The 12637-nt window shown below is 49.3% G+C and overlaps 1 protein-coding gene across 2 annotated transcripts in view; it reads left to right on the forward strand.

Moving 5' to 3' along the window:
• Positions 1-837: 837 nt before the first annotated feature.
• FAM120C (family with sequence similarity 120C) overlaps positions 838-12637 on the forward strand; it is a 34377-nt gene continuing 22577 nt past the window's right edge. For both annotated transcript variants that reach the window (XM_040404953.1, XM_040404954.1), the window contains exons 1-3: positions 838-1642; positions 7787-8033; positions 12381-12463. In XM_040404953.1, the coding sequence (XP_040260887.1) occupies positions 1094-1642; positions 7787-8033; positions 12381-12463 (879 nt within the window). In that variant the 5' untranslated portion in view covers positions 838-1093. The remainder of the gene's footprint in view (positions 1643-7786; positions 8034-12380; positions 12464-12637) is intronic.

Genomic DNA, 12637 nt, shown 5'->3' on the forward strand with positions numbered 1-12637 from the left:
ACTAACGCCCATGACTTGATCCCTACAAATCCCGTAACCGTGCCAACTGGGGGCTGCAAACGCCATTCCCTGGCTTCACCACGGATAAAAGAAGGGGACACACCGCCTGGCAATATTTTCATTCATGACCCTTGGACGCCAGTTTTTAACTTGCCACCTATTGATAGCTCAGGTGGGCACTTTGAATGGCATGAACCTGTGCCTACCATTTTGCTCAATGACAGATAAGTACATGCCCCCTGTACCAGGCACAGATATCTTTCTTTAATGGGGTATAAAATATCAGCAACTTTCACACAAAACCCTCATGAGGGCAAAAAAAACTTTATGCATATTTTCAGAAAGGCAATCTAGAATGGCAGAAAGCCCCCACATGTGCTGCCGGGAAATGTAGTCCTGGGTTGCTAACAGCGTCAGCCAACGTGCCTGCCGCCAGTGACGTACAGACTACACTTCCCAGCATGCATTGAGGCTCCGCCTCCCCCTTCTCTACAGTGTACTAATTCGTATTCTATTATTCAGCTTATGAAGCAACGGCGGATCATTATTGCCTATTCGTGGCCGCGGACATGTTCCCCTGACTAAAAACAGCACAAACGGTTTATCTAACAGCACATTAGGCGAAGACGGCGCTTGACCCCGCGCAGGCTCTCGGTTGATGTAGTTCGCTTCTCGTACGCTGCGGTCGCTAGTAACCAGGCGAAGACTTCATTTCCCAGAGTCCACCGCGCTCTTCAGAGGAGACGAATGTAGACGTCGACTCGCGCTGCGGCTGTAGGGAGTTGTAGTTCGCCTGTCTCAGGCGTTAGTCGACGATGATAGGGGCGGGGACTACATGTCCCAGAGAACACTGCGCCCCTTCAACCACCTCAGTAAGAGTGGGGCGTAGTAGTAAAAAGCTGCCGAAGAAGAAGGCGATTAAGATGGCGGCTTGTGCCGCGCAGGGACTCTCCCCCCGCACCCAGCTCCTGTGAAGTGGGAGGAAGCCGCCCGAGCCCCCGCCGCGTCCTCCGCTCACTCCCCCCTCCATTTTCCCGCCTCGCTCTCATCCGGGTTCTCGTCCTCCTTGCTGTCCGGCCGCGGGCCCGGCACAATGGGGGTGCAGGGCTTCCAGGAGTTCCTGGAGAAGCGATGCCCGGGGGCCGTGGTGCCCGTTGACTTACTGAAGTTGGCCCGGACGGTGGCCCGGCAGCAGCACCGCGCGGGCCTGTCACCCGGGGGATACCCGCCAGCCCCGCTGCCCCCCGGCCCACCACAGCCCCCCTCCCCGGCGGGGCCCCCGAATCCTCCCCCCTGCCGGGTCCTGGTGGACGCGGACTCTGCCCTCCAGCGGCTCTATGGCGGCTACCAGACAGACTGGGTGTGCGGGGGCCAGTGGAACGCCATGCTGGGCTACCTGGCGGCGCTGTCCCAGGCCTGTCTCTACCAGGGCGGCCTGGAGCTGGTGGCCATGTTCAACGGCACGCTGGCCAAGGAGAGGTTGCCCGAGTGGGCCCGGCGGGCGCAGGGCGAGCGGCAGACGGCCCAGCTGATTGTCAGCCACGTTGGAAACAAGGGCACCCCGCCCCCCCGGGCCTGGTTCCTGCCGCCCGCCTGCCTGGCGCACTGCATTCGCCTGGCCATGATCCGGTTCAGAGTGAAGGTAACCAGGACTGTGCAGTGTGCCCACCCTGTGCCATGTCTGTGCCCTACACCCACCCCCCTATAGACTGTGCCATCCCACTAATGCATGGGGTTTTCGTTGAGCATGCTGTGCCTTGTGGTCCGTCGCTGTGTTTTGCCATCTGTGCCCGCAGGCGTCCAGCTGTGTTTAGTCAAAGTGGCATCAAGTGGGCGCTGCATGGTTTAGCGACCGCTTGCATCCCCCCTGTAAGTCTGGAGTATCTATTGTCGCTTTAGGTTGGGTACTATCCCTCTATTATTCCTGCTAGAAGTTCTGAGCTGGTCCAGATGGGCGCTACCAGTTTGGGGTGTGTGCCCTGGACATTGGCAGCACTGATTATACTTTAGACCAGGGATGCCCAACCTGCAGCCCTCCAGCTGTTGTAAAACTACAACTCCCACCATGCCCTGCTGTAGGCAGCCTGGCGGCTGGCTGGGAGTTGTAGTTTTGCAGCAGCTGGAGGGCCGTCGGTTTTCACTTCTATGTGAGTTACAAAAACAGCTGACTTAGGGCTCATGCACACGACCGTTGTTTAGCGGTCCATTTTTTTAACGGATCCGTTCCGCATCTGAGGTTTTTTTTGTTCTCTCTAAGTCCGTTATTCCACAAAACATATCCGTATGCGATCCGTTTTTTGCGAATTGGAAACAGTAACTTATTAATCACCAAACACATGAGCCATATGAGCATTTCTACAGTAATGATCCGCAGAATACGGATGACCTACGGATGTGTTCCGTATTTTTTGCGGATCCGTTGACATGAATGGGGCCTCGGACTGTGATTTGCGGACAATCGTAGGACATGCGCTCCTTTTTTGCGGAACGGAATGCACACGGAGAACCTTCCGTTTTCGCGGACCTATTGAAGTGAATAGTTGCGCAAAAAAAAACCGGAACGGAAGTGGAAAGAAAATACGTTCGTGTGCGTGAGCCCTAAGTGTGTATTCTGGGAGTTGTAGTTTCACAGCCCTGGACTATACTGTAGACAACCTCTGGCACTGCAGCTGTTGTGAAACTACGACTCCCAGCATGCACACTTGCTCTGCTCTTCTAAGAACGCCTATAGAAATGAATGGTGCATGCTGGGAATTGTAGTTTCACAGCAGTTGGAGTGCTGACGGCTGCTGATCCCTGCTGTAGACTGTGCAGAGGACACACTCCTATATGGACCTGGAATAATAAAAGAATGGCACAATGTAGCCATAGGTATGGATGCTCCAGCATTGTGCTCACATGGGGAATGCAAGTCGTAACTAAAACAGACCTGTCAGGAGAGGGGACGGGTCCTCTTAAAATATAGAGGGAGGTGCCACTATCCCATAGGACTATAGAAATGTGTGAGGATTGGGTGACCGTATACATTAGGCATGGCTGTCCCCTCTTAACTCATACAAGGGGGGAGATCCAACATACCCAGTCCAGGAGATCAGTACCAGACATGCATGCCCATAAGCACTTAGCCAGCCCGGGCCTGTCCTACAGCGGTGGCATTGCTTGACTCGGGGCCTAGTCTATGGGTGACAGATTTACAGGTACATGATGTAATCTGTAGTGAAGGTAATCTTCTCACCAGTGACTGTATCTGTGAGTTATAACCTCCCTTCTGATCCTCACCTGTGTCATGTGACCAGCACAGGACAAGGGAGTCAGTGACTTACTCTATTCATTCCCGTGAGACGGACATTGAGGTTTCCATAGGAATACACAGAGAGAAGTCACAGTGCTGGTCACATGACACAGCTGAGGATCAGAAGGGAGGTTATAACTCAGATACAGTCACTGGTGAGAAGATTACCTTCACTACAGTTGACATCATGTATCTTATCAAATACAAATTTGTGGGAATGCTACTTTAATGGCAGGGTCTGAATGGTGGGCAGTGGCAGATGTACCCCAATTGTGACCATTTATTTTCCGGTACAAGTATCGCCTGCTCAGGTAATTCTCATTAGGGCACCTCACAGGCAGCAGATTTGTGGTGACTCGTTCATCTGTATACGCTGTCTGCTCCACTAATCTGCTGCATGTGAATAAACCCTGAAGCTGGTCACACATGCTAAAGGGGTTCTCTGTTTTTTTTTTTTATATATTGATGGCCGATCCTCAGGATAGGTCATTGATATCAGAGGGGGTTCGACACCCCTCACCCCAGCTGTATGAAGGGGGCAGCAGCCTCTTCCTAGGCCTGCGACGGCTAACCTCCGGCACTCCAGCCGGGGTAAAACTACAACTCCCAACATGCACACTTGCCTGGCTGTTCTCACCACTCCATAGAAATGAATGGAACATGCTAGGAGTCGTAGTTTCACCACATCTCTGTGCCGGAGGTTAGGCGTCACTATCGTAGGCCGTATGACGTCACGTGACCTATGGGCCTGAGCTGCGTATGTACTATGGACGGCGCTGAGCTTGGTGAGCTGCATGGAGCCTGTGACACTCGGAGCGCCACAGCTTCCCCAAACAGCTGATCCGTGTCAGGCTCCCACCGATCTCGTGTTGACCCCTTTAAATCTATTTTGTCCGACTCTTGTCATGTCGAGGGAGATTAAGGATCAGACATTTTGTTGGATTTCAACTGCCTGATCCTTTTGTTAGGGAGATAAACCGCTGCAAGGGTCATCTGGCTGCAGATTTCTCCTCCATTCACAGCTGAGCCAAGCATGCATGTGTGTGGGAAGATTGGGAGGGCTGTCCAGCATAGCAATCTCAAAGGGGTTGTCCATGGTTAGAAAAACATGACTTCATTATTTATTTATTTTTTTCCCAAAAACAAATCCACACCTGTCCATGGTTTGTGTCTGGTATGGCAGCTCTGCTCCATTGAAGTGAATGGGGCTGAGCTGTAATACCACACGCTACCTGTGGACATGGGTGGCACTGTTTTTTTGAAAATGGCATCCATTTTTTTTTTTTTTTACTAGTCCTAGACCACCTTTTAAGTCTGTGTAATCCTCTATAACAGGGATCGGCAATCTCCGGGTCTCCAGCTGTTCTGAAACTACAACTCCCAGAATCCTCCTTTCATTCCTATGGGGGTTACAACAAGAGCTGAGCAAGTGTGCACGCTGGGAGTTGTAGTTTGACAGCAGCTGCAGTGCCGACGGTTACTGACCCCAGAAGACAATCCTTATAGTGGTGGTTTTTGAGGTTCTCATGCGGGTTATTCCTACTCCTCCTCCTCCTGGAGTAGGTTTACCTTGGATGGCGATCTTTATAGCATTCATTAAAGGGGCGTAGTAATACCAGACACGGCTTCTGTTGATGGAAGGGAGCCGCCATGTTCTTCCAGTCCTGAGCTACCCCTTTGACGGATCTGTGGCTGGACTTTAGCACGTCAGTATAGTGTGAGGCTGAGCCAGACTACTACTCCTCCATCCTCCGAGCTGTGTGACTACACCGCACCTTTTAATTGTAGTAGTTGGGTATGGTCTGTCTGCTGGCCGTGTCTACAGCTCGCACGTGACTGTCCGGCCTTATGTCTCCAGCAGTGATAGTCCTGGTGTTTCACCCAGGGTTTTCTAGGACTTCTATATTGATGGGTCATCAATATCTGATCGGTGGGGGTCCGACACCCAGGACACCCGCCGATCAGCCGCTGGGAGAGTCTGCAGCGCTCAGACAAGTGCTGCAGCTTATTCCTCCGCCTCTGAAGTCACCTCCGTCGGTCACATGGCCTTTTTGCAGCTCAGTCCCGTTCAAGTGGATGTGATTGAGCCGCAATACCAAGTGCAGCCACTACCCTACATATGGCGCTGTGCTTGGTATATGACTAGACCGGAGCACTTGTCCAAGAGTCAGACCACCACTGATTTCATGTGGATGACCTATCCTGAGGATACCTCACCAATATTTGATTTCGGGAAAACCCCTTTAAGTGCCAAATTTATTAAGATGCGTAGGGTCCTAGGTTAGGGCAGTACTGAGAATATAAAGTTAGCATGCCTTATATTGCTTGTTGATTAGGCGTTGACCCCCAGAAACCTGCTGTTATCAGAAGAGCTGCAAATGTCCGGTCATCCGTGTCCTGCATGGTTGCATTATGTCTGTACCCTTCCCCCTCCCCGTTACTGATGTCCTATGAAATGTCTTCCATCATACTGCCCCCTAGGGACAAAAATATCTGAAACCAGTTGCTCTTTATTTTCTTTCGTTTCTTGGAAGGTAAAATGCTACAACCAGCGCCCATTCAGCAACATTTACTAATTTTGTCTAGGGCCTCACGCACAGGGCCGTTTCCGTTTTGCGGTCCACAAACCACAGGTCCGCAAAACCCGGAGACCGGCCGCGAGCATGCCGCAATGTTCACGCTCCCTTTACTAGAACTGGCTATTCTTCTGGTCTGCAAGAATAGGACATGTTCTGTCATTTGCAGGAACGACCACGTGGCTGTGTCACATCTTGGCCCACGTGGTGGATTAGTTTTGTCGCGTTTGATTTGCAAATAGGTGAAAAACTAGAAAACATTTTTTTTTGCTAAATTGCATCAAATGTTGACACTTTACACCAATTTCTAGGTAAAATTCAGTAAATGTAGTCTGCTGAACTAGTGGTGGCAAGGATGCACACGATGGCTCACCAATGGGGTTGTATAATCTGCCTAGGGGAATCCGTATAGTTACATGTCAGAAGTGGTTATGGGTGGGCTCCTAGTGCTGAGACCCTCCACTTATGTCTGACCAATGGGCCCTTTCACTTTCCCGTCTCCAGGTAGGGCTATGTACAGGAGATAGACTTCTGTATGCGCTGAATTTGGAGTCTCGGTAACTATTTTCCTTCCCAGTCATGGATTTTATATTTTTTTTTATAATCTCATCCACATGTTGCAGGAAAAAAATGTCTGCAACCCTTTAAATCCGCAGCGGGTCAATTTACACTGCAGATTTCTGGCTTGGATTTCACTCTTTGCAATGCCAAGTAGAAAATCTGCAAAATCCGCCCCATGTGGACGCATCCCTTAAAGTACACCAGCACCGACGGACAGGCTGTGGAGTTGTACGCGGCAGATCCGCTGTGTTCTACAGCCCCAGTGGAGGATGAGATTTATTTTTTAGAAATCTCAGAGATTGACCCGTGCTGTGCATTTATGAGTTTATGCTGCGGATTTCTCATTTTACAATGCATAAAGGGAAATCCACAGCAACAAACATTCTGTGTAAAACCAGTCCGCCCAGTCTGGGTGCCCCCTTGTAGGCACTCGACCAGAAGCCCACCACTCCCCTATAATCTCGGAAAAAGGACCTACGATATCATGATGTCTGTCCACTGTACTCTGGTGATAGCTGTGAACACAGCGTCCATACCCACCGCAGGGTTCGATCACTTACCTGGTCACTTTGTGTTGGGGATGAGGAAACCAGTGCTGGGTTGGTAGGAAGTGCTCCCTCCTGTGGGGGGGGGGGGGGGGGGGCGGGCGCTAAGGTGGTGCAATATTTTATTGACCTACACTAAACTTTGGGGTCTGTGACTCCATCCTAGTGAGGCCTCATGCACACGTCCTTTGTTTTGGCAGCTCGGATGCGGGCCCATTCACTTCAAAGGGGCCGCAAAAGATGCGGACAGCACTCCGTGTGCTGTCCGCATCCATTGCTCCATTCCGTGGCCCCGCTAAAAAATTATAACATGTCGTATTCTTTTCCGTGCTTTGTGGACAAGAATAGGCATTTATATTGAAGGCCGTCAGTGTCGTTCTGCAAATCGCGCAAAGCGCACGGACGCCATCTGTGGTTTTCGGATCAGCAAAACGCACCACGGTTGTGTGCATGCGGCCTAAGTGTGAACACGTGCTCTTCAGCGTCATGAACCTTCACTATTTGAAAATGTCCTGATTTTCTTTTTTGAATAAAGTTTTTGAAACCGCTTCAGCCGATTTTTTTTTTTTTAAAGTTTTGCTTGGGCAATTAAAATTTGAATCCAAAAATTTTCCGTGTGTAGTTGTGCCTTGTCTGTGCTGAGCTTTCACCGCTGTCGTCCTTCCCTTGCTTGTGGGTGTGCGTCCGGGGAACGTCCCCTCTGTCTTGTCACTAGGCTTTTTCTGCCCCTTGCTCTGCTTCTGCATTCGTATGTGACGTGACATCAAGTAATCACAATAATCACAAACCCGGTGACCCTTCCTGCATTTCAGGTGTTTCAGAGTCTGGAGGATCATCACCTGGAAGTGGTATCCTTCTTTCGGGAGAACGGATTTAATGGCCTCATTGCTCATGACTCTGAGTACGCTCTGTGTAACATCCCTGCTTACTACAGCTCGCACGCCCTCAAGCTCAGCTGGAACGGGAAGAATCTCACTACCAACCAGTTTCTAATGCAAGAGGTGGCCAAACAGCTGGGCCTCAAGATGAGCACCTTCCCCATCTTCGCTGCCCTTTTGGGTAAGGCAGCTACCAAGGGGCTAAATTCTGCAGCGTAAAGGGAGCATGTCGCCAAATAGATATCAATCCAGCTGACCTGAGAGGTGTGCGACTGCCAGCTGAATTTAATGGTGCTGGTCCCATCAGGTTCTCTTTAATAATATGCAAATGAGCCCCTAGGTGCAATGAGGGTGGTGCCATTGCACCTTGTTGCACCCAGAGGCTTCACTTACTTGCAGGTAGAGATGAGCGAACTTCTGTTTTAAGTTCGGCGTCTAAAGTTCGGCTTCCGGTTAGCGGAGGATCCCGATATGGATTCCGAATTCCGTTGTGGTCCGTGGTAGCGGAATCAATAATGGTCATTATTGATTCCGCTACCACGGACCACAACGGAATTCGGAATCCATATCAGGATCCTCCGCTAACCGGAAGCCGAACTTAAAACAGAAGTTCGCTCATCTCTACTTGCAGGCCAACTACTTTGACTTAACACAGGGCCAGGCAGTAAAGATGTAATCGTGTCTGCGCGTAGGCTTTGGCGCAGTACAAAAGCACCCTGGCCGATAGGGGCTGGAGAAGAGGTGGGGGCGTGGCCTGTGAGTGAGCAGCGCCTCTAGGTGCCACAGGATGCAATAGCACTGCCCTCCTTGCACCTAGGGCCTCATTTGCATATTATTAAAAGGCAAATTTCTAAGCAATGCGGGCACATAGCGAGATGGGACCAACGCCATTAAATTCAGCTGACAGGCGCATACCTCTCGGGTCAGCTGGTTTTATTACTTGGGAGATATATTTGGTGACTGATTCCCTTTAAAAGGGAAGGCGTGTGTTCTGCCCATGTTTAAGGGGTTTTCCCATCTCAGACAATGGGCCCCTACTCTTAGAACAGAGCCCCGAAGGTTATGGAGGGCGCACTGTGCATGATCAGCCGCCTTCCATTTCTATGGGGCCGCTGAAAATAGCCAAGCGTTGGCTCGGCTGATGATTCCGCCAGCCCCATAGAAATGAATGGGAGCAGTGGCTGCGCAAGCGCAGTGCGCTCCCATTCACTACCTACGGGGAGAGCACTTGGTGGTGGTGGTGGGACCCCGGGGTCTTCTGGCAACCACCTTACCTGCTCCGTTCTCGGGGCCCTGCACCTATAGGACAATGGGGGCATATCCTAGCAAAATACCCCCATTGTCTGAGATGGGAATACCCCTTTAAGCACACGTGTAGGATCTGTATGTGAGGGTAATGTATTTCAGTTGGGACAAGGGTTGTGTGTCCTGCGGTGTGACTCTCAGTAGGCACATCACGTGCACAAGGCTTTAGGCACGTAAGTTTCAAAAGCAAAGTACAGTTGTGTGAGTGCACCCACATAATCGGGGATCAACAACCCCCAGCTGCGGTGAAAGTACCACCCCCAACTTGCTTGACTCCCATAGAAGTGAACCGAGCATGTTGGGAGTTATAGTGTCACAACAGCTGTGGTGCCGGAGGTTGCTGACCCCGGATTTGGATCAGTACGTGAACAACAGTGTTCCAGTGAATCTAGCATAAAAATGAAGCAATTTTGCAAATGGTTATTTAAAAATGTATAGTTTCCTGTCTACAGCTCCTATGCAAACCAAGGTGTCTCCATAGTAACAGACTTCAAACATACCTTGTGTAGTCAGATTAATCTGTCACTTTTTATTTTTACTACCGTTTTGTTTGGTTAGAAAGAGGGATGGCAAGATGACTGCAGGGTCAGACTACACAGGGTTTGTCGTCCGTTACAAATAGCTGTATACCTAAAACGAGTGGTTTTTTTTTTAAATTCAGATTTAAAGGGGTAACCCAAGACTTCAGAGCTGATGGCCTATCCTTAGGACTAAGCTTTAGTAGCAGGCACAGCCACTAACAGTATGCATGCTAAAAACAATGGAGGGGACGCCCCCTTCAGACTGCTGAGGATTGGACCGACTAATATTGATGGTCTGTCCTTAGTATCCGTTTTGAAGTCCTGAATAGCCCCTTAAAGATTTGTTAAGGGTATGTTACAGTGTTGCTATCACAGTACCAGAGAATAGCTGGTAACTGTATGATGGTTGGGGGGCACATTTCCAGGACCCCCAGAGATCCCTACAAACGCTTGGCTGTTTCTGTCTTTCCAATAGATTTTGAATAGAGCGGCATGCAGGCAGGACCTCCGCTCCATTCAAACTCTTCTTGTTGTGCTCTTACATTGTTATATGTGTGAACGGACCCTAAATCATTTGTGCCGAGAGCCGTTCTGGGTGATGTTTTCACCGTTAAAGGGTCTGAAAATGCTCGCCACACAAAGTGTCTTCTGTTGATGTTAAAGGGGTTTTCCTATTACAAAAATGTATCTCATATGTACAGGAGAGGGGATAAGTGGCTGATCGTCAGGGGTCCATCCTGTGGGACTGCCATTGATGGCTGTGCAATAGGGAATAAGCAGTTGCAATGGGAGGACACCTAGACTTTGTATCACGCTGCAAAGATAATTGCTGTCCGTAGGGATTGCATTAAAGGGGTTTTCCAGGGAGCTTAATATTGATGACCTATCCTCAGGATAGATCATCAGTATCAAATCGGTGGGGGTCCAACACCAGGCACCCCTGCCGATCAGCTGTATGAAGAGAAGGTACGCACCCTGCGCACGTGCTGTCTCTGGTCTCTTTCTGCTCGCTGTTGATATGGCACCCACCGTCTCCTCGCACAGCTGATCAGCACCCCCGCCGATCTGATATTGATGACCTATCCTGAGGAAAGGTCATCAATATGAAAAGCCTGGAAAACCCCTTTTAAAGAGATTTCTAAGTGAGAAGTAGCTCTAAAATCCCACCCCATAGCTATTCGAAAAGCGATCTACTCATTAGACTGCAGAGATTGGAGAGATGTTCAAGCTACTCGATGCATACCCTACGCCGAGCGATTCTTCTTGTAGTGTAATAAAAGGCTAGGTTTAGCCATAGCAGTCATAAACACGCATGTACAAGTCAGTGACATCTGCTCTTTCCTCTGAGAGCTCATGCACACGACCGTATGTATTTTGCGGTCCGCAAAAAAATACGGATAACATCCGTGTGCATTTCGTATTTTGCTGAACAGAACAGCTGGCCCTTCATAGAACAGTCCTATCCTTGTCCGTAATGCGGACAATAATAGGACATATTATATTTTTTTGCGGAACAGAAATACGGAGTAACTTCTGTTTTTTTTTTTTTTTGCGGACCCATTGAAGTGAATGGTTCCGCATACGGTCTGCAAAAAAACTGGAACGGACACGGAAAGAAAATACGTTTGTGTGCATGAGCCCTAAAGGAAAACTCTACTTCCTACAAGATTTCACAGTTTGCACCGGCAGACAATTTTTAACTATCTCTGCCTGCACATTAGATAACTTTGGTCGACCATCCCATGTGTATGGTGGCTTCCCCCTACCCCCGCCAACAGCAAGTGTTGGAGGAGATATGAATCGGGCAGATTGGATTTCAGCTGCCCGATCCTTTTGTTCTCGGGGTGATAAATTGCAACTAGTGGTGTATAGGAGAATGGGGGATCCATTCAAACCTATACAGACATGGACTGGTGAATGATCCCTGAATGAAAAGAACGTGGTTATCTGGCGTTCGAAAAGCATGGCTACTTCTTCCAAAAATAGCGCCACTCCTTTCCATGGGTTGTGGCTGGTATTGCAGCTCAGCCCCATTGAGTCTGAGCTGCCATAAAACACAATCTGTGGACAGGCGAAGTGCTGTTTTTGTAGGACAGCCGTTATTTTTTTTTTTTTTTTAAATCCAGGACGTCATTTTTCAGTGGGGAGTTGTGTGCGCTGACCCAGTTGCATATTCATATCTATTTTGAGTTATGCTCACTAAATGGGTTGTCTCTCACTTCAGCACATGGCATTTATCATGTAGAGAAAGTTAATACAAGGCACTTCCTAATGTATTGTGATTGTCCATATTGCCTCCTTTGCTGGACTGTAACCATGGAAACGAGCAGTGTATAATGTGATGGAAAAATAAATCAGACCGCCCTGCAATCCAGCAGCCGTGGTCATGCTTGCACACTATAGGATAACTTAGGCTATTGTTAGATCATGAGAGGCACAATCTGCCAGGGACAGAGGCGAGGTGGAAGCGGGCATCACATTGGATTAATGAGCTTGTCGACGCTAGTTAGAGGAGAGGTAAAAAAAAAAATTGGTGGCGTCCTCCCTGGATGCCAGTGTGTGTGTGGTCAAAATGTTTCCCTTTCCTTAAGCTCGTCTCAGAGGGGTTCTGAGGGTACAACTTCTTTACATTGCAGTAAATGTAGTATTGCCAAGTCTGTACGCTAGTCCATTAAACCAGCCGTGTAATCTTATTTCTGCAGGTAATCATATTCTTCCTGATGAGGACTTGGCCGCATTTCATTGGAGTTTACTGGGACCAGATCATCCACTGGCTTCACTCAAGGTGACTTACTAAACCTATAGATGATGTAACCTATAGACCTGCACCAGTTTTATCACAGGGGCTAAGGCAGGATGATAGATTTGGTGCAGGGATAGACACTTCTGTCCAACTCTATACCAACCAATAGCCTACTTACGTTGAGACAGAATTTGGGCGCAAGGCCTCTTTGGCCTC

Source organism: Bufo bufo, chromosome 8, assembly GCF_905171765.1.
Source record: "Bufo bufo chromosome 8, aBufBuf1.1, whole genome shotgun sequence".
NCBI lineage: Eukaryota > Metazoa > Chordata > Amphibia > Anura > Bufonidae > Bufo > Bufo bufo.